General features: G+C 39.4%; 1 protein-coding gene across 2 annotated transcripts in view; it reads right to left on the bottom strand.

Annotated features, from left to right (window-relative positions):
* Nucleotides 1-72: 72 nt before the first annotated feature.
* The window catches only part of LOC131235505 (alpha-glucan water dikinase, chloroplastic), a 36,520-nt gene continuing 14,910 nt past the window's right edge, over nt 73-21,682 (bottom strand). For both annotated transcript variants that reach the window (XM_058232691.1, XM_058232692.1), the window contains exons 14-34: nt 18,004-18,138; nt 14,340-14,502; nt 14,031-14,120; nt 13,759-13,944; nt 12,105-12,167; nt 11,962-12,024; nt 11,800-11,859; nt 11,541-11,693; nt 11,183-11,266; nt 10,864-11,040; nt 10,661-10,767; nt 9,696-9,909; nt 9,434-9,537; nt 9,083-9,221; nt 8,780-8,905; nt 8,018-8,128; nt 4,373-4,471; nt 2,492-2,665; nt 2,025-2,117; nt 1,397-1,512; nt 73-444 (exon numbers count right to left, since the gene is read on the bottom strand). In XM_058232691.1, the coding sequence (XP_058088674.1) occupies nt 240-444; nt 1,397-1,512; nt 2,025-2,117; nt 2,492-2,665; nt 4,373-4,471; nt 8,018-8,128; nt 8,780-8,905; nt 9,083-9,221; nt 9,434-9,537; nt 9,696-9,909; nt 10,661-10,767; nt 10,864-11,040; nt 11,183-11,266; nt 11,541-11,693; nt 11,800-11,859; nt 11,962-12,024; nt 12,105-12,167; nt 13,759-13,944; nt 14,031-14,120; nt 14,340-14,502; nt 18,004-18,138 (2,662 nt within the window). In that variant the 3' untranslated portion in view covers nt 73-239. The remainder of the gene's footprint in view (nt 445-1,396; nt 1,513-2,024; nt 2,118-2,491; nt 2,666-4,372; nt 4,472-8,017; nt 8,129-8,779; nt 8,906-9,082; nt 9,222-9,433; nt 9,538-9,695; nt 9,910-10,660; nt 10,768-10,863; nt 11,041-11,182; nt 11,267-11,540; nt 11,694-11,799; nt 11,860-11,961; nt 12,025-12,104; nt 12,168-13,758; nt 13,945-14,030; nt 14,121-14,339; nt 14,503-18,003; nt 18,139-21,682) is intronic.

Genomic DNA, 21,682 nt, shown 5'->3' with positions numbered 1-21,682 from the left:
CCCAGTAATTAGATTGATGATGATCATGCAAGTTGTTTAAAATGAAAATCATATAGTCTACTCCTCACCATGTATTATAATTGCTATAATTGTTTCTATTTTATTTATTCGAAAAATCACAGAGATGTAGTTTGCATCAACCTGAGATGTACGTGTACATGTCCATGTATCATGAATCTGTTATTTCTTCTCTAATTTATATGTATCTTTTGTAGTAAGAGTAGAACTAAGAATGAAAATCACATCTGTGGTCTCGTCTGGACAACGAAAATTTTCTCATCCTTCACCACACCTTCAATGTCTTGTGGAGATCCATACAGCTCCTCGATTGCGCTCCCAGCACGCGCGATGCTCGAGAGGATTGACTTGCGGAAGTTGCCGTCGATGATCAATTGGTCAGACAAGTAGTCAAGCACAACCTTTTTTTCCTCATCCATCGGTACACTGCAATTCATGAGAATGCATGGGCATCAAAATTCAAACACATGGCAAGTGCAACATCTCTTCACATTGAAAGTCATACTGGAGTAGAGATGCTCTCACCGGCTCTGCTATAAGATGCTGTCCCCACATTCCATGGGACCCTTTTTTGGGGGCTTAAATGAATTGCATTGCCAGTAAAATTGGAAGGATTGGTATAATTTCAATTGAGGTTTCTTTCAATGTGCACACCAGTGGTACTGGTACTGCAGTAAGCTTACAGTTGTCCCAGCCAGATGTGGGGCCTACGTGGTATATGTATAACATCTAACCCATGCATCCAATGCGTCTCCTCAGGTTGAATCTAGGACCTGAAAATCAGAGCTACCCACAGCTCTGGTGGGCCACAGAAGAACAAGGTGGGAGACTGGGGCCCACCTAAGCTGTAGAACAGCCTGATATTTTGTTCTAAACCTTTATCCAAGGAAGATTAAGGGTATGGACAACCTGGATTCCATACATACAACATGGTGGGCCCCTCATGCAAATCAAGGGTGGGTGTTCCCTCCCATAGCTTGTCCCCTGTTCTGTGGCATCTGAGTTTTCATTTGGTCTTAATTTTGGGCATTGGGTGTAAGCATCTGATGGATGGGTTGGATGTCACGCATACATTGCATGGACCCCACTTCTGCTCAGTACCACTGTAGTGCACACTCAAATTTGAATACCAAAAACGAAATTATGTGTCAGTTATTTCGTCTTTTATTAAACTAATAATTGCAAGAGAATTCAATAGTGCATCCAAAGGGATCTGCTTGCATTGATTTCAGTTCTTGTCATATAAGAACTTAGTTCCATCAAGATTTCAAGCCAATTTGATGGACAAAGTACATCATGTGCACTGCCCCAATCTGGCTTAAAAACAGCTTACATTAGTTGTTGGCAGTATTTAGCAGGGAGTTTGCTCAGAACAAACCTGTCATAGAGGCCTGCACCTGCATAACCTTCTAGATCTTCACCATTGGAATCAGATCGGAAGATGATTGATCGTCTTATGAAGAGACCAATAGGTTTGCTTGGGTAACCCAACACCTGAAAGCGAACAAAACACATGAGGCACGATCCCCAGCAAGTAAAAAGGACAAGACACACTAATGCTTTTTCTCCTATGTCATGTATCATCGTTTATATTCTTCTCCTATTTCTTGTTTTCTTTTTCTATTTTCCATACTATATTTACAACCTTTTGTTATAATTTTAATATATTTGTACTAATATGTTAGCATTCGGGGTGTCTTAAGCATCAATTGCCAACTCATCAAAGTTGACTCTGACAAGTCACCCCCCGACTCGCCCGAGTCCCAACTTGACTCAGGACAAGACGAGTTGGTCAGAATCGCCAAGTCATAACCATGGTCTTAAAAAGTTGCCATTTACATGATCAAAACATAACTTGCACGTGTCATGTTTTTGAAGCTAGGGATCAGTGCATGATCTTTCACAAGAGATTAATAATTGAAAGAAGAAGGAAAAAAACACATGACACTTGTAACACACAACTAATACCATGTATACACGTATCCTATGACTTGCAATATACTTGCCTTTGGAGAATCAAGATTGTCCTTCTTAGAGACGAAGCTCAAAGCACGGCCTGGATAAGCTCCAACAAGAGTTTCTCCCAGTCCCTTCACCACCTACATAAGGCAGGCTGAAATAGGTAAGCATTTAGAGCCAGACAAGGACAGGCCATCTACTTGATGCACATGAAAATTTAGAAACTCAAAATGAAAGAAACAATGTTCAATGGAAATCAGTCCTCCATTTGGAGTGCAACTCTGCTGACTCAAAAAGAATCTATACCCTGGAGCCTGGGCAACCTGGAGTTGAATCAGGGGACTTTTGCATCCATCAGCATGTTTTTTAACAATGATAAGAAATACCATCTAATATCAACAAATCTCAAAATCAAAGTTTGGACTTGTTACCCGTAAGGTACCAAAAGCGCGGCCAAACCCAGTTGGTTTGGCTTTAGTCTCAATTGAATTCATGAGTTTTTAGAGAGAAATACCTCAGCATATATCTCTGATGAGTCTCCGGAAGATGGGTTAGTTGTATGGATGACGAATGCATAGTCAGCATTTATGATTTCTTGAACTAGGACAGCCATGCAGAGATAATCGTGATCCAATTTCACTTTCCGGGTGCTGAAATATGCTCTCTCATTCCACTTTGACCCCCAGACCTAGATGAAACAGATTGATAAGCACCTTGTAAAATAGGACTTTGAACTCCAAGCAGTTGCATGACATATAAAAAAACAAAATGAGGTGATGCATGCAGTCACAACAATCATAGTCATTCATTTAGCCGCAAGCCAAACATATAATTAAATGAACAAAGAGCATAGACAAATGAATGGCTGAAAGAGGTTCCTGCCAAGGTTCAGTTGCAAACAGGGTTGCACCCCCCATACATCCATCCTCCCCCTTAAGGACCATTTTTGTCATATATAAATGGGGACATGGAGGAGAGTAGTGGGTAGAATCCCACTGTGAGCCTGGCCAGCAAAATTCTAACAAAAATACAAAAACAAACAGAAACCAAATCGTTCTCTCAGTTTCCATAACAATTCCAAATCTTTAACTCAATTTCAGTAAATTGCTATTATATTAATTTGAATATCTCAACTATGTTTCATCAATGCATTGCTTGTATGCCAATCCAAAACAGCAACTCATGCGCATTTCTCACATTCAATCTAATACAACAGCACTACAACACCACCATCGTCATAGCCTTGTCCCAACTAGGTGATGCGGACATCAGTGGTGCACCCTTTAGAGTGTACCAAAGGAGGAGGCGTCGCCAACAGAGTACCAGAGCGGAAGAGTTAATGTGGATGGACGACGGTTCCATCGGACCCACTTTCTGGCACGCTATGAGTGTAGGAGCAGCATGACCACACCCCGACCATAGATCCATGAGTCGGATTTCACACCCTATCACACGGGTGTTCACCCCGACGATAGATTCATGGGTCGGATTTCACATCCTACCACAGGGGTGTTTTAGTTTTAGACTTTTTTGTTATTTTTCTTGTTTCATGGGTTTTATTGCAACTTTCTTTATTTTTCGTCTTTTTGTTATTTTTCTTGTTTCCAGGGGCTTTAGTGCACTTTTACTTTTTCCATAACTTATATATACGTTGTGAGGAACCCTATTTTCGTTATTATTAAATGAATAAGAATTCGTCTATTTTCTTCCTCTTTATTCAAGAGATTAGGGTTTCAGGATTGGCCCTTGGGTGTTGAGGATTCCACCCCGATTTCAAGTTTCCCTCTTTCTAAGATCTTCGAGGTGCAGGGAAAAGGTAAGAATCCTCCTCCTCCTTTTCTTTTGACGACAAAGGACCTATACCTTCTTCATCTCGAACCCCTCATCCTTCACTCATTTCGTTTCTCTCTGGATACCCCTTTCTAGTTCGAACGGAAAAAATGGATGGTTTGTCAGTAGAATCAGATCTAAGCTTACTCATGAACTGACTTATGCTAGATCTGGGATATCCTCATATCCCGAGGTCCTCCCTTTTTTACTGTTTACGTGATCTTATGCTAAGGAGCATAATCCTGACAAAATAACCTCATCTTTGTGTTGAGATTTACCTAATCCCTTTGATTGGAAACAATTAGTTAATTGGTGTATTTATTTGAATATTCTTTAACCTGATTATACATGCATCTAGGGTTAAGTTATCGCATGTCCCTGCATCACTAGGTTAAGCTTACAACAATATAGAATATTTCGTCAGCAGCGCCATCTATTTATTAGAAACTTCTTTCTCTAAATCAAAACAGGAAACATAGGAAATATGTAGCAAAGCATCGATTACATGGGTACTTTATTCCCATCCATGCCTATGATGTTCAGAAAGCATAAAGATAACTCTCACTTTTTTTATTGCCATCCATGCCTGCTCCCAACGCTGCTCGCCTTCATCCCCAGGCCAAGGCATTCCTGAGCTTTTCATCGTGTCCTTAAGCTCTTGCACCTGAGAACAGCACTTTCTGTTAATACATAATCATATAACAAATTTACCTTTCTTCCCAAGCATCAATCCAAAAAAAACTAAAAAACAAAAGCAAAAAAATTTGAGTCAATCCCCCAGAACATGTATTAGTTTCATTTCAATGTGGAATGAATCATACTGGATTTGTTCCCTGGATGAGTCACACTCCGAAGCTGAGTTTTGATCAACATGTTCCAAGAACAAATCCTATAACATGAATATCGTTTTCCTTTCTGAAGAAATTGCTTGCGTGCAACAGTGTTTTGTTCCATCTTAAACAGTCAAAAGAGATATAGAACTGGAGAGGCCTGCTGCATGCATACCTTTTACAATAACTACATGTATTTAGAAAAAATATTTAAAAAAATCAGCAACAAAGGAAACTGTTATGAGCACCCACCCTGACTGGTAAATAACCTATTATTTCGACTGTCCTTATCAACAAAAAAGTAAATAGATAAAATATGGCCATTCTTCCCACGTTTGGCTATAAAATAGGAGCATAGATTCGAGCCCATAGCACAGTGGTAGAAGGCTTGTGTTTCAACATTAGGTTGCCCAGCTTATAATCGTAATCATTCTAAGTGAGTGTAAATAGTGGTTCCCTAAAGATCAATATGGTGAATGATAGCATTTGAGGAGAGCCTTCCACAGATTTGGCAGGTTTCTTCTTCTAAATTAGAGTAAAGAGAGATGGAATGGAGAAGAAGTAAAAGAGAAAAGAGAAGAGAACGGAGAGAGAGGAGAAAGGGTTCAAGTTACGGTTCCCCCCACCCCACAATGAAAGTTTCGTAAAGAAATGCCATCAATAACAAAAGCAAAAAATTCCCTCCATGTTCTAGACTAAAATAACCAATCTAAGTGGCCCTAAGTAGGCCCATATCACATTCATTAGTACTGCCCCTCATGCTGGAGCAGATATTATCCATGCCAAGCTTGGAATATATTATGCATAGCCTGAGTGGAACGAAGAGACCTGGTGAATATATCAGCAAGTAGGTCCTCAAATCAAACATACGAAGTAGAGATTTTGCCACTAGAAACTTTCTCACATATGAAGTGACAATGAGGCTACTTCACACATGGTAAGAAAACAAAGGGCTCAAGTTGGGGGAGCTCCCCCCCCCGCCCCCAAAAATAAATAAATAAAAAATTATGGAAGTCTCATAATTACAGAAATGTCATTAATAACAAAAGAAAAGAAAAGAAAAAAAAAACCCTCTGTGTCCTAGACCAAAATAACCCATCTAAGTGGCCCTATGTAGGCCCATATCACTATCTCATTCATTAACACTTCTTAATGGTACCATGTTAACTTCGAGAAACCACCATCCATGATAAAATAAAATAAAATAAAGTAAATTACCATCAAAAGACTAAGTTTGTGGAATTCACGTCGAGACCTTATGTATTGCTGATTAAAAAAAAAAAAAAAAAAAAAAAAATTCCACACGCACACACACCCCATGCACTCACGCTAGTGGAATTTCACCACCTATGGATACTCGAACCCTTGACCGGGTGTTGAAACTCTTGAGAGTCTGCCACCCGAGCAAGAGTAAGGATCCATGTATTGCTGATACTTTAATGTTGGCTGGCGCTTAACATTCGGTTATAATTATCAGAAGATCCATGCAGTTACAATGAGTTCCCATGGTTTGACACTTCATCCAATTGCACCTGCCATTGCTCATTTACTTACTAAGATCTAGTGCCAAACATTGATGCAAACTGTTACATATTCATGGCTGTTTCAGTGTTTGCTGAGTGTTATTCATTTTAAACATGTATATTACCAGGCATAAGTTCACTACTGTGTGTAAACGATTAATGTTAATATTTCTACTATATCCAAGGTGTTTTACTTCTCCTATGTCAGCCATAATTAATAGAACAGAGGCAACCTTGGACCTAGTCCATGGGTATTACGGTCCCTTAACTACTGACCTGTGTATAAATATAATTGATGCAGGACGATTAACAACTGGCTCTAAAACCTCAAACTAATAAAGCATGGCGAATCAATCCATTTATCTCATAGTCAAGGCCCCACATCCCATGGGTTAGGACCACGGCCAAACCCCCCTCGTAGGCCCCACTTCACATGGGTTCCGCTTCACACGAGCAACCTGCCTCACATGGATGGGGCCCTCCTCAAACAAGCCACCCACCCCAAGTATGCCCCTGCATCCCACAGGCCACCCCACTCAAGCCCGGTGTGAAAATGCCCCTGCATTAATAATCCTACTGACTTCCAAAACAACAGTACATGACATGCATTTTCAGAGAGAATAAGAAAGATAAAGGTAAAAGATGCATCTTGGAAGGATAAAAGATGGTACAACTACTAATTATACCTTCCTTCGAAGATAAGTTTGCCAGTTAGGAACGGCAAACAATAGCCTTTGGAATCAGCTATTGCATGTCACTATGGCAAGCAAGAAGGTGGATGGTTCACTCTTCAATCAACATTGCACAGAGCTTCAGGGATTTGGAAGGGTAATGATGGGATGGCTATATGGATTCAAGAAGGGGTCAGATTGGATGTGGAATGCAGGTAAAATTTTGGGAAGGTACTTGGTGCGGGGATCATCCTCTTCGCCTCACTTTCCTTCTCTGTATAGCATTTCAAACTGTCCACGAGCATATGTGGCTCAATGCTTCAATGTTGTGGGCATGTAGCAGTCCACACCCCTACTTTTCATAGGAATATTACTGATGAAGAAATTGAAGAGTTCATCCACCTCCAGGACTGTAAGTGGCTTGCGGTCCCAGATATTTTCAGTGAGGATTGTCGGCAATGGAAGTTCGATAGGTCGGCAATTTTCTTAGTAAAATCTTTCTACCATATTCTTTAGAGGAACGATGGTGTAGGAGAGCCTACATCTTTCTTGAAAGAAATGTGGAGGTACCCTGGCCCTCAGAGAACCATAGTGTTTGGGTAGGTTTTGGCCAAACCACCAAAGATGAAGCGTTAACCACTGAACAACTTCGGTGGCAGAATATAATGATCATAAACAGATGTAGCATGTGCCTCAAGAATGCAGAATCAATAAATGATCTTTTCATCCATTGAGACTTTTCATCATCAATTTGGTGCAATTTCTTAGATTTGAGATATTTCATTGGGTAATTGGGGCATTATCGTGTAATTTCCCATGTCCTAAGAATGGATGATTTCCCATCATCTTTCTTCCCCTTTGCGCCTTTCTGTATCTAGCTCTGGCTTGGTTGGATGAATTCTTAGTTACTGTTGAAAGAAAAAAAAACATCTTTTAGGCAATCTGTTGGCATTGCCCCATGGAAGATTCATCAGCTAACTACCAAGTTAAGGTGGTTAATATGCTCACCAGCCAAGCAATTTTTCTCCAGTGGATTACATAATGTTTTAGGCAAAACTTAGACTCAGTAAATCAGCATTACTTGATCTGGGGATCTCCCCTTCAGAAGAGGGGTCCCCTAGTAGCCCAGAACTTTTGAAGCTTGAAATTAAACTGATATTTCTATTTGAACAGCAGCAAGGCATACCAATTGAGGTGGTGCTGAAAGCCGCAAAACTGTTTGACGGATCTCACCAAGTACAGCAAAATCTCCCTCTCCTAGCCTTTTCTTCAGGGCGTCTAACTTGTCCGCTACTTCCTGCGAACAATGGGGGGAAAACAATATATTCTATTAATGTGAGTTGTGTGACTGGACCAATATTACAGAACTGGTCAAGTCCACTCCAATCAACTGATGAAGAACATATCTCTATTAGAAATAGCCAATTTCAACTCTATGTTAAGTGCAGTAAATTGAAACCACTTCTGAACAAGTGGCTTTTACCCACATGAGACAGAGATCTCATACTGTGTTAAATATAGATAAGAGCTCTCACACCACGACACTGAGATATTGGCTACTGATAAAAGTCATATTGAACTTAGAAGGTGAGAACAATGCACTGTAAATTATGAAAATAAGTCCAAAACAGGGAAGGTCCTGTATTTTTTGAAGAACAAGGATGTATGTTTCACCATTGCAAGGAATAAATTGATCGTCTTCTTTTTCAATAAAAATCCAATAAATCAGGGTGTTTCCTCCCTCTTTTCCATGAAATGCATGCCTCACTGAGTGAAGCCCTCATCTAGGCAAACACATCTAGCATTTGCTTGATAATCCCCTATGTCATTTCCGATAATTTTGGAAGGGTTCCAAAGGTCAATATGTTAGAATTGGCATTCTGTTGATGTTGGATACACTTCTATAAGGGAATTACCATTAAGTGACATGAGATGAGATGAGACAAACCTGGTTTGAATCATTTGACAAAACCTTCTCGAAAACTCCAAAGGGCAGGGCAACTGATGTTGGAATTCCTACCCAGGAAGGCACTTTTCCTTTTAGATATGAAATGTTACGTGACTTAGCTCCAACCTATGGAAAATGGAACCTTCTATAAGTTAGACCAACATAACCAACAGTTTATCTGAATAGCATCCTTGATTTTCCATATGCACATAGATTAACTCCAAAATGCCATACCAATGAAAGAAAAACAGAAGTGGAAGGGAAAACAGATCTTCAAAATTACATATATTTTACAAGACTAACCATTTCACTGGTGAATTCATGAGCTGGTATAGCATATCTACCAGCAAACTGCTTTCTGACCAAAGTTAGGGATGGTGAAGATCCATCTTCTTTCAAATTTGTTGAGCTTGCATCAGAGAGTTCACTTTCCTCAATCTCACTATTGTTAAGACAAATGCATAAGGATCAGTTCTGTATTCATGTAGCTGATAGAAGTAGCATGAACACAAAACTACACGGAGAAAATAGTAAAAGACGATTTGTCAAATTGGACCATAAGCTCCTTTTATGCGGAAAATATAGGCTTATCTTGTAAATCATGACATGTATTGTCATAATCACATCATCCACAAATTAAAGCAATACATTTACCTGTAAAGTATTTCTGCAGAGGTAGCTTTCAGGCTTAACAACTTCCCTTGTTTTGATTGGAGGTCAGCCAGAATGTTGGGATCAAAGCATGTTGCAAAGCAAACCTGCCAAGGAGAAATAGGGAGCTTAAAGTCACCACTCAATAGTCAGTCTCGTAAATGATGGCAGTCCAACAAGATGGATGTGCAAACAGCAAAGGAGTCCCTGAACAGCTGAAGCAAATAGCCTTTTTTCTATCAGAAGCAAATAGCCTATTTATTACCTTGCTATTTCTTGCTCGGACAGAGACATGAGATAGAACATCCGGCATGTCAGGTGTCAGCACTGCAACTGTGCCATCTGGAATTTCCTCCTCTCCCGTGACACTTTTTGCCACTAAAACTGTTGGCCTTTCATAAGATTCATTCTGAACAGCAAGCAACTCATCTACAACAACCACATATCCAACAGCTTCTACCGGGCTTATAACCTGCCAACTGTTCCAGTCAGCCAAGCTTGTGTTAGTAATTAGAATGTAACTGTAGGAGAGCGTAGAGTGTGTGTGTGTGTGTGTGTGTGTGTGTGTGTGTGTGTGTGTGAGAGAGAGAGAGAGAGAGAGAGAGAGTGTGTGTGTGTGTGTGTGTGTGTGTCTGTGTGTGTCCAAGTGTTTGAAATTTTATACGTATGTGAAGTCTCATTTATAAGTGTGTGCGTGTGTATGCTTTGGTGCTCCCTCAAGACACAATTCCTACAGTTCATTAGGTTAATAAAATACCATTGCAGGAGGGAAAAGTGTGTGTATATTTATGTCCATCTACGTGTTTGAGATTTTGTATGTATATGAAGTCTCATTATAAGTGTGTCTGTGTATACTTTGGTGTTCCCTCAGGCCACAATTCCGAATGTTCATTAGGTCAATAAAATAGCATTAGGGTGTGAGAGGAGATAATTCTCTGCAACCTTGCTCCAAAGTTTCTATTTTCTTCTCCTTCTCTTCTTCTCTTCTTCTACTTTCTTCTACACCATGCGCTTGATTACAGTAATAATATGCACATAGCTGAAGAATGTATACTACCATCCAATCTTCAAGTTTAAAGATCAGGCACTAGCCAATGAACTTGAATTTAGATGACCAATGTTCTTTCAGCACCAACTACAGTAAGAAAACTGAACTTTTAATGCTGATTTTTCTAATTTTTAAGTGTTGCAAGTGAAGGCAATTGATAAACCATGCTGTAGTTTACCCACCTGCCTAGATGAGCCGTCTTCCGAAGAACAGGGTCAAGTCTATTAAGAAGTGATGACAATGAAGCAGCCGATCCAGCACGAATGACTTCTTCAGTAAATAGGTTTACCTGCACGACAGGTGCTTATAAATACAAAACCAAGTGTAAAAGTGAGCTCTATAAACCAAAAGGGAAAGGCGTAATCTTGCTACAGTAAATACATACAGCCCATTGGTCAACTCCAAGAAGTGATCCAAGGTATTCTGCTGATGGTTGCAGAACTTGATGGTAGTACTCTCCCTTGCTTGCAAGAGCAAGCCGGGTCCGATCAAGAACTGCCTTCGCATATAATGCCCACTGATCATCTCTTTTTCTGGACAAGTCTAGAGCATTATTCCATCCCTTCGAAAACAAAAAGAATATTAAATTAGAAGCATAAATTTGGTGGAAACCTTATCAGTGGTCATCGTTAAAACAGCACGGACCATTATAAACTTTGAAGAATGAGATATGATTAGTGTTACTTCACTAAACTTAGAAATACCTTTAAGCAGTAAATGAGATCCTCGTTATTGTCTGAAGAAAGTGCAAGATTTTCAAGAACAAGACTGATGAAATACATAATTTTCTGCAACAAAAACAATTGCGCTGGTGAGAAATATTTAAGTACGATATAAATATTTTAGGATAAAAATAGAAACAGGTGATGTAGGTCTTCTCTTTCTAGTAGAAGTTTATTGTTATTTGTCAAAAAAAAAAAAAAAGAACACCGAGAAGCAAATACATAACAGAGACGCCAATCCGGAAAAAAAAAAAAAAAAAAAACTAAACTCATTGACAGCAAATGAGAAGATAGTGCAATGGAAACCAAACCAACTGTGGACATGCCAACAATAATCCACCTCTGGTTCAGCATTATTCAGCTCCTCATATCCCCTCTCGAGGGCCGTCCTAACTGTAGAATCAAGAGCAATATCCAAAAATAATAGATCTCTTAAGCGATCATGAGATTTAAGAAGCAAGGGTCGAAGTTCTGCACGAGCCTCCAGCAATCCCTGCAGTATGACATTTTCAGAAATTAAATACAACTGGTTAAAAGAAATTTGAAGAGAACACAGCATGAGCACTAAAAGCAAAAGCCTGCATCACTATTTCACTAACCTCAAGCAAATATTCTACCCTCTTATCTTCAACATGATCTAGAACAAATTGCAGCAATTCCTGTCCAAATAATTCATCAGAGCATGCATGTAGCTGGACTCCTAAATTGGAGCAGATTGGTGATTACTATGATGGACATATAGAGAAGTTGAAAATGTCTACCGGATATCCAGAAGGTATGCCTGAGATTGGATTTATCTGAACCCCAACCATGAAGCCTTGTCCCTGAAGGAAAGTAAAAGATCTATCAAATAACAAGAACAGGATCCTTTTCATTGCGGCCCCATACAAATAAGTAATAGTACCTCGGCTCTGTAACCCATGCAATTTGCTATAGCAGACTCGAGATCTGCACCGGAGTGAACTGCCTACAGGGTAAATCACCAAAAAGCCATAGTTATGAACTGTGACATTGTCTATGAAGGATGCAGATGGTACTCACAGTGGCAGTTAAAGTCAACATTGCATCAACAAAAATAAAAAATTGAAAGGCCATATGAATTACCAAGTTTTCTCCATGGTAGCATGTTAGAGTCATTAGACATGGGCTTTGTACTTTTTCCATTTTAATCAATAACATGGACTTTTTATAGTGCAAAAATGAATGATTTCAATACACATTTTTCACTTTTAACAGTTTTCAAGGTCTTGAAGATAATCATTGCAGTTCAACTGGAAACACATTGATTATCATTAGTATTTAACACATTTCATTGGGTGACAGCCTCACTTTAAACATATCTTCAATTCTCAAGAGTAATGATAACCTTTTTATCTTGCTTGAAAAACAGCCATTCTGACAATTCCATGAATGAGAAATTGAGCAAGGGTTGACCATCTAATTGTGCATGAGTTGATATTGTAGTTGGGGTAGCAATAGTGCCTTCGGCTTCATGATAGTAACTCCACCTTACTATTGTACTCTCAAATAGAATTCGTATCTTGATGTGTTTCTGAAGGTGTCTTATCATGGAGTGAACATTGTGAAACTTGCAATCGAACACAATGAGTAAAATCCTTTGGCTGAAGGAGGTTGGTTCACTAAGGGATCCTCATTTTATAAAGCTTCAGTGAGAAAGGTCATCATTAGAATTGTCAGTGGTTCAATAAAGGCTTGTGTACTCGGTGGGGATAGCTCTCGTATCAGATTCTGGGAGGATGTTTGGCATGCTGATATGCTTACAGTATCTTCTTCAAAGTCAGGTTTCGGCCTCCTTTTGATCGAGATGGAAGATGTCCAGAAGATTTTTTGTTCAGTCCTGTTATGTGGCAATTTGACCCCATACTTGAGGGAGTGCAATGAGCTGATGGAATCTATTTCGTTGCACAAGGTGCCACCCAAGATTATTGCATTTGCTTGCCTGATGGACGACTTCCACAATAGACATGATTATCCCCAACTTGTGCATTATGTGCCTTCAAGGTGCAGAGTGCATGGACCATGTATTCATGCATTGCATTTTTGCAAGAGCCATTTGGAAACATTTCTTTGACCTCTTCCATTGTTGTCTGGTGATTCCAGGACAGTTTGCGTCTCTTTTTTGTTAGCATGTCATGAGGTGGGGTTGGTAATAAGGGAGAGCATTGTGGAGACTCTTCTCGCTGGTTTATGGTTGATTTGGGAAGAGTGCAATGTGAGAAGCTTCCATAATCGTAATTGGCGCCTGACGAGTTGTTTAGGAGGCCAAAATGTGATGTCATTGCTTGGGCCTTGCTTCTTTTGTTGTATATTTTGATTCCTTTAGGTCTTGGTTGCTGTAATTTTGGGGCATAGATCTCTGATCCTTGCTCTGTTTCTCTTTTTAGTAAAGATCGTTGTAACCTTTTTAAAAAAATAGTATTAATGAGTTTACACTCATTATACAGTTTTGTTTTCCCACTTTTTTTTAAGAGGGAGGAGGGGAATGGCTAGAGTATCAGATAGAACGAAGTTCCAACTAAAAAAGTTGTTTAACCAACCTTTAAAGTTCTCATGTAATGTCCCAGATCACGCAAAAGACCCTCCTTCTGGTCACGCCGGAAATGTGGTTCATTATGAATTGCACGGTCATAACTTAAAAGGCGTTCTTTTGTTATGCCATTAGAATTCAAGGTGTTCCAGTAAACATCGATGTTGAAGTCACTTTTAATATAATCAATAAGTGCCTGCAAAAGAACAATTTTTTATGCACTTATGCTACTCATAATGGCAAGTAACCATGAGTTTTACAGCAAATCATAATATAAAGTACCTGACAGATTACAACATCATCTGGACTGGTGTTGTTATGTAGCTTTTGATGCCATTCTTCCATCATTCCACCCTTGCAATCATTATTTCTCTGCCCACAAAAAAAAAAAAAAAAAAAAAAAAAAAAAAAAAAAGAAAGATAAAAGAAAATTCATATAGTTCGCTTCTTCAGTCCCCTACTCAAATAAAGGTCAAAGAGCTGCTCCCAATTCCTCTTCACCTCAAACAAGAGTCAAAATCATATAATTTGACTCTTCAGTCCCCTACTCAAATAAAAGTAAAATATGCCCTAAAAGACATCCATATATACCTGGATCACCAAGATTTCATCCCGAATGCGCTGCCCCACATCCCCTTCACCTCCACGACCTACAGTAGACATGATCATCCGCACCATCTCCCTGTACTGGGGGCAGGTCTTATATACGTCCTGGAGCAAATCTGTAAGTCTATCCTGGGCTTTACTGATTTCACTGCAATTAAATGCAAACAATTTTAAAATGCGATAGAAAAAGATTTGCAGGAAAGCACCGCTTGCTCAGTAAAGAGATAGAGACCACCATTGTTGGAGTGATAAAGTCCCTTGATATACATTGATACACCACACTCTAACAGCTTAAGCTTTTAGATTAAGTGGTTGTTTGACATGGTATCAAAGCCGAAGGTCCTGTGTTCGAATCTCGAGAGTAGCAAATATGCCTTGCTAATATAGTATTCACCCATGGGGGGTCAGGAAAATCAGGTCCGGCCCAGGGATTGGGAAATCAAGCCCAGCCTATTTATGGTGTGAGTGTCCCTCCACCCTCGTCAGTATGTTCCTGTGCGGTGTTCCCACCCCGCACGTACAGGGGGGTGTTGGAGTGATAAAGTCCTTTGATATACATTGATACACCACACTCTGACAGCTTAAGCTTTTAGAGTAAGTGGTTGTTTTACAACCATAATTTTTGAATTGCTAACAGAACCGTAACTTGAGTGTTGGTGAGTGCTGCACCAGGAGTCTAAAGACAATTTCTTGTGCTAGCTGTGTGTATCTTCAACATCAACATCTTAGTCTGCCATAGCAATCTTAGTTTGTTCTTTGAATATACCTGACTTGCGAAAAATAATTTAATCTGAAACTATAATGGCTGCTATGAGAATATAAGGTCAGTGAAAGTTTAAATTTATTTTTGTTTCGTATTTATTTTTACATTATATCCTGTGTGCTTCTGGATATGGAGGATGCTATCAATTGGGCTATTGGACCTGTGTGTGCTTTCAGATATGGAGCATAGGATAACATCATAGGATTTTGTCAACCTTTAGGATCAGAGTAATGATTAAAGGACAGTCGTGTGTATTCATATTTCATAGTCAAAGGTGATATTCATAGATTTATGAAAGACAAACCATTGCATCCACAAGAGGCTCATCTGGTACTAATGCTCTTGTCATCAACTGTTGCAAATTCCCCTGCCTTTCTGATGTTGAAATCAATGAATTCTCTCAGTTATTGCTTCGTTTGCAGAACTTTATGCCAATCTCAAATGCGGCAGACTCCATATGTTGGTCGCTGGTGCAATTTAGTCACTTCTTGGTCCGATCGCTGTACAAATTCGAGTCGAGGTGGGCCAAGCTTGGCATGGCTTGTCCATGATGTACTCGAGTTCGAGCTCGATCTCGAGCTTGGTCTCGAGCTCAACATTGAAGCTTGGCTTGTTTGCCAAAGCTATCGAGTCGAGCTAGTGGTTCGAGTCGAGTCGAGTTTACCTCGAGTCGAGCTCGAGCTTGTTGGGTGAGAGAGTAATGGATTCTATTCTTGATCCTCCTCCATTGATGAAAAATTCAAAAATCTTAAGAGAATCAAAGCAAAACTCGATGAAAAAACCAAACAAAGCTTCAAATCGGATGAGGAAACCTGTAAGAACCGATCTGTTCTTGATCTTCTTCCACTAGCAGAAATCCAAGTACTAGAAGAGAAATAAAGCAGAACATAGGTCAGAAATCCAAGTAAAGAGCTCTAGCCAATCAGATCATTGGATTTCCTCAAAGATCTAACAAATCTGAGAAGAACCCATCTTGAATTTCTTGGGTTTCTCTCCTATGAAGTAGATCTCAAGAGATTGAAATCATACTATTGTGGAGCTGAAATGAAAACTGGTGGTGGTGGTTCGAGCGGGCGTGCGCCTGACAGTGGGCAGAGAAAGAGAAGAAAGGGAAAGGGAAGGGGGTGCGTGCGGTTAGATAGAGACTCTAGGGTTTGTTTAAACTTAAAACTTATATTAATATAATATATATATAATATATATATATATATAATATTTATAATATATAATATTTAATATATTTATTAATCGAGCTCGAGTTTGAGCTTGGTTGAGTTCAGTCGAGTTGAAATGCCCCTGGTCGAACTTGGCTTGAACTCAACTCGAGCTTCAAATAATTAGCTTGGCTTGGCTCAAATCGGCCATTCAAGCCGAGTCAATCCGAGCTGACTCGAGCCGAGTCCATATGTTGGTCGCTGGTGCAATTTAGTCACTTCTTGGTCCGATCGCTGTACAAATCTTTAGCAGCTCAGATTCCTTTGACTTCCTCTCATATGGGTCCAGTTTGGCATTATGGTGTGCCCCTAAGGTTGCAGCTTTTTGTTGTCTTCTGGGTAAAAAGCGAGTGTTGACAATCGACAACCTAAAGAAGAGAGGAATGCCTCTATCAAATGTCTATTTGCTTTGCTAGAGGGCAGAGAGAACAGTCGATCATCTCTTTATCCACTGTCCCTATTCTACGGATATTTGGTGAAGCATTCTCTGGATGGCGGGAATCTCGCAAACTATGCCTAAAGCAATCAAAGACCTTTTCTGCTTGTGGCACAACGAGCACATAGGAGCCTTAGGAAAAAGAAAGTGGAGGATCCTTTCGCTGGCTGTGTGTTGGGCCACGTGGGCTGAAAGGAACAATCGTTGTTTCATGAATCAGAGTTCCTCTTTGATTGGGGTGCTCTCTAAAGTCCTTGTGTTGTTCAGGGATATTGGGCTCTCTAGCTTTTAGGTCCCCTTGTGGCTTCTGGCTGATTTGGTTCTTGGGGCTATTCCTTTCAGCCGTGGGGCTAATGGTTGTATCTTTCAGCCGTGGGGCTGATGACTGTATTCTAGTACTAGTTTTTTAGGGTTTTTCCTTTTTCTTGTTTTTTTTTCTTTCTTCTTTTCCATTTCCTTTGTGTTGTTTTCTTTCTGGTTTCTTTTAATAATATTCTCACTTTTCAAAAAAAAAAATAAATTTGTTGTGATAAGATGCAATATGGGTCCTTCGCGCATAGGTATGTAAGTCATGTTGGCATTATTCCTGCAATTTTTTGGTAGAAAAATACTCAATCTTACAAGCACCAAACAAAACTATCTTTTCATCATACAAGCACCAAACAAAAAGAAAACATAGAGAAGAAAGGGCAAAGAATGGTGAAAGATCATCCACTCACCTCCGCTACAAAAAATCTAAGAGAATAGACTCCAAAAATCCAAAAGATTTTCCTATTTACATCCCTTAAAGTGGGATAGCCCTAAAGCACAAAAAGCCACCCTACCTTGCTCTTCATAGCAAAATTTCCATGGTATCAAACTAATTTGTAAGTTCCTACTGTTATGCTCTTTCCAAAATGGCCACACCACGGCAAGGACAATTGCCATAGTCTCCCTTTTGCCTTGGATCACCTAGTTCCAAGCTTAAAAAAGGATATCAATTGACCTGGGCATTATCCAGTTCAAGAAGAATATAGAACACCTAAATAATGCTTACAAGAGATATATATTGATATTAGAAAGTTTCCACATATATACTGCAAGTATGTTGTACAGTTGTTTTTTTGTAGAAAGAGTACGAACTTCTGATCTTTCTATTACTGAGAGCTTTTAACTTCCTGTCAAGATTTCATTTTATGTAATAGAGAAATAATAGGACAATGACAGAAAAGTAAATTAATGCAATGTATATTATACCGTGGCTTCACATTGTAGTTCTTATTCCAAATTAGCTGCCTTGTAGCCATAAACCTCATCCACACTAGCATCCCTGCAAGACCCAACTCCCCAGCATCTTTAGCCCACTCCATCAAGTCTGCTGCAATGTTAAATCTGAGGCACGGGAAATTATTGCTAATTATCTCAGGAGCCACACATGGAACCAAACAAGATGCATGCCGAAACAGAAGCTACCATTTCATAATGCAGAAAAGTCAGAACTAAGCAGATAACAGAATCAAAATTTTAGTTTTCATCAATCATCTCAAAGACACTCCAACATGGAAATGATCTGTTACAAAAACTCTTTGTTTTGTTGCATTAAGTAACAGATATAGTCATGTACTGCAAAAGCTAATAATAGTTATAAAGCATGGAAGTGTTTCTTGTGACCAAATAATGCAACAGGTTGGAAAGCCTCGTCCCAAGGATAACACCTAAGAAAATAAACACCATATTGGTTGTTCCATGATGACTGTGAATCTAATCTACATATATTGAGTAGCGTGGATGAGGAAATACAATCTTATTGGAATGGGAATAACCAAACAACCAAAAACACCCCATAATATGGCATAGGGAAGAATTTATTTTGATAGTTCATTGTTTCACCTTGGTACACTGCCCATGTCAATCAATGTTGGACATATCCATGTTGAGGGTCAAATATTGCATATCAGACCCATTTATTGCATGGATTTACAATCATGATACCGTTTAATAGCCTGATTTAATTGTATTTGTGATGCAGAGTGTATTTACAAGCATGAACTGAAAAAGGGTGCTTAAACCATGGATTTAACGCTCTGATGATACCCAAGGCAAGGGACGGACTCCAGGGGACGAAGATCGATGGAATTATGCATCAAGGATCCGAGAAAATCAGGCCATTCACATTAAAAAGGCCCGAAATTGGTGAAGAATGCAAGATCACATAGTTCCCGCCATCTGATTGGCTCAAAACTTTATACATGGCCTGAGGGCCATAAATTAGCCGTACATATCAAATTTCAGTCCTCGGATCACTATGGAAGTACTCCAACTGACAGATCAGCCCATAAACCATTGATTCTGGGCCCGCCTGATATCTGGAACTGTCTCAACTTTGGTCTCGGCGGTTTAAATAATATGAGGAAACAAATGGATGGTTTAGATTTTGATAGAACATCACAATGGGCTCTGTTTATACAGCGTGTACATAAGGTACACAACGCACGCGAGCCGCACCAAAACAGGTCAGCAGCGTCTTCTTCCCAAATACGTCAATTGCCATTTCACGCCGTGTAACGGACGGAACTGTCCGTTTTTACGGACGCTAGTGGGCCCCACACATTGTCCAAGTGGACAATCCAAACCGTTCATCGTGTAGAGGGCCTCGACTACTACAAAACCTTGCTGAACTTTTGGACCCATGCAAGCACACGTGCGCGATACAGAGGCCACAAACTGGCGGTCCTGCGACGTTCAAAACGATTTTTGAGGTGATTTCTTCTCTGGGCCGCGTCAATGGACGTTCAAAACTATCCATTCTTGACCGAAATTTCGTCCTGAATTCAATGGACGGGGTGGATTTTTCAGAAAATACCTCTGTGGGGCCCACCGATCACGTCAGCGCCGGACGTGCGAAAGGCTACGCACGTCCGCGAAATCGAACTTTCCAGGCAGTTGTGGCCCACCATCTTTGATCATATGGTAGATCTGAACCGTCCATCGTGTAGGCCAGCCAAAACACTTCCAAGAGACGCTGATTTTACAGAAATAATGCAAGGAACGCGAGAGTTATGAAGCCCCGAACTTGGCTGCGAAAAGGCTTTCGCTGCGCGTGCGATAGCTTCCCAATTCCGATTTCCACCACTCCAAAAGCTATAAAAAGAGTTTCAAACGTGGAGAAGAGGTCATGCTTGAATAGGGGACGTCAGATAGAGAGAGAGAGGTAACAGGAGGGCTCGTTTTGGAAGGCTTCAACGTGGGATGTTCGACAGGGAGCTAGGAAAGTAATTTTTGTTTTTTTTTTCTTTTTTCTATTCTTTTCTTTCTATTGTATTTGTTTTGGATCCAGCCCATTCATGTTGGGCTGAACCTCTTAGCTAGGGCTAAGAGGTGAAGCTTGCAGCGTGATGGGGGACCTTTTTGCTTGTGCCTTTTGTTTAGACTGAACTGATGTTGATTTTAGTTGATTATTAAAGGAATATTTTTCTTAGTCTTTAATGGTCTGCTGTGACTGAAATTACAATAGGTCTGTAATGGCTTTGAATATTTCTTTTCCCTTTTAATGTTTATGACGTCAGGAAGCCCTGTTGTTCACCATCGTCTCATGGGCATGGTCGGATGGCGATACCCTTCCTAATCTTCATACATTATTGATTGGTTGGTAATTAGTTTAATCCTGTTGTTTGCTTTGTCTCCTTGGCATGGTTAGATGATGGAATCCATTCTAATTCATATACCTTTCATCTTGTGAAGACTAGATCAAGTAGGTTCAGTTTGATTTCCATGATTCTTGATGCAGGCAAAAGATCTCCCTGATCCCTACAAGTGGATCCTCTGAATCCCTAGTTTCTTTCCTTTAAATTCCTTAAAGTTTTAGATAATTATTCCACAATTATTCCTTAAATTCTATTTGGTTTAGATCACATCTTAAATCTAGTTCTATTTCTACTTGGTTTCAGATAACGTACAGGTATCAGTCCCTGTGGATTCAACCTCGGTCTTACCGAGTTTATTACTACATCGCAACCCTATACTTGGGGAGTGAACAAGTTTTTGGCACCGTTGCTGGGGACTGACGGTTACGTTCTTCTGAAATTAATTAGTTTTAGAATTAGGTTAGGATTAGGATTTTACTAACTTTAGGTTAAAGGTTTTTATTTTATTTTATTTTTTTAGAAACTATTATTTTATTTTTAGAAACTAACCTGTTTTTCTGTTTTGTAGGATCCTGAAATAACTTCTAAACTGGTAATCCCTTTCTAATTCCTCTACTTTTTCTATTTTTAGAATTAGGATTTGAGTTTTGAAAATTTTCTATTTTCTAGTATTTTTCTATTTTTAGGAACTAGTTATTTTTAAACTTTCATCTTTTGTTTTTAGAAACTAGGTTAATTATTGCCATTTTTAGAAATTCTTTCTAATTTTAGAAACTAGCTCATCTTTCATTTATTTTATTTTTAGGCTTCGATTTTCCAGTTTAGAAACTTTCTAATTCTAGGTCTCCTTTTTAGAAACTAATTTTCTATTGTTTTCTTTTACAGGATCTTAACATAGGAACTTCTCATTTGGTACCTTCTTTCTAACTTCTCCTTCATCTTACTTTCCATACTTCTGTAGGATTTTTCTTTCTTCTAGGATTAGACTCAGAGTTAGGGTTCTACCATGGAAGCGTGGGTACATGCATATGCCGAGATGGATAAGAGATATTGGGGAATGCCTGAGGGTTGTGGAATTCAACGTATACCTCAAGATTTTTCTCCATCAAGAACAGACATTGAGAACCGACTAAAACGTTATGTTCCATCTGTTAATAGGGTCGTATATGATCGTAATTATGGAAACGAGGATTATTATCAACCATCATATTCTCCCATGTATGATCAGTATGACTATTACCAGGGGAAACATCAAAATTTGGAAGATGAACCAACTATATGTTATAATGATT

This window comes from Magnolia sinica, chromosome 19 (genome assembly GCF_029962835.1).
Source record: "Magnolia sinica isolate HGM2019 chromosome 19, MsV1, whole genome shotgun sequence".
NCBI lineage: Eukaryota > Viridiplantae > Streptophyta > Magnoliopsida > Magnoliales > Magnoliaceae > Magnolia > Magnolia sinica.
This window is presented reverse-complemented; position numbering and strand designations above follow the sequence as displayed.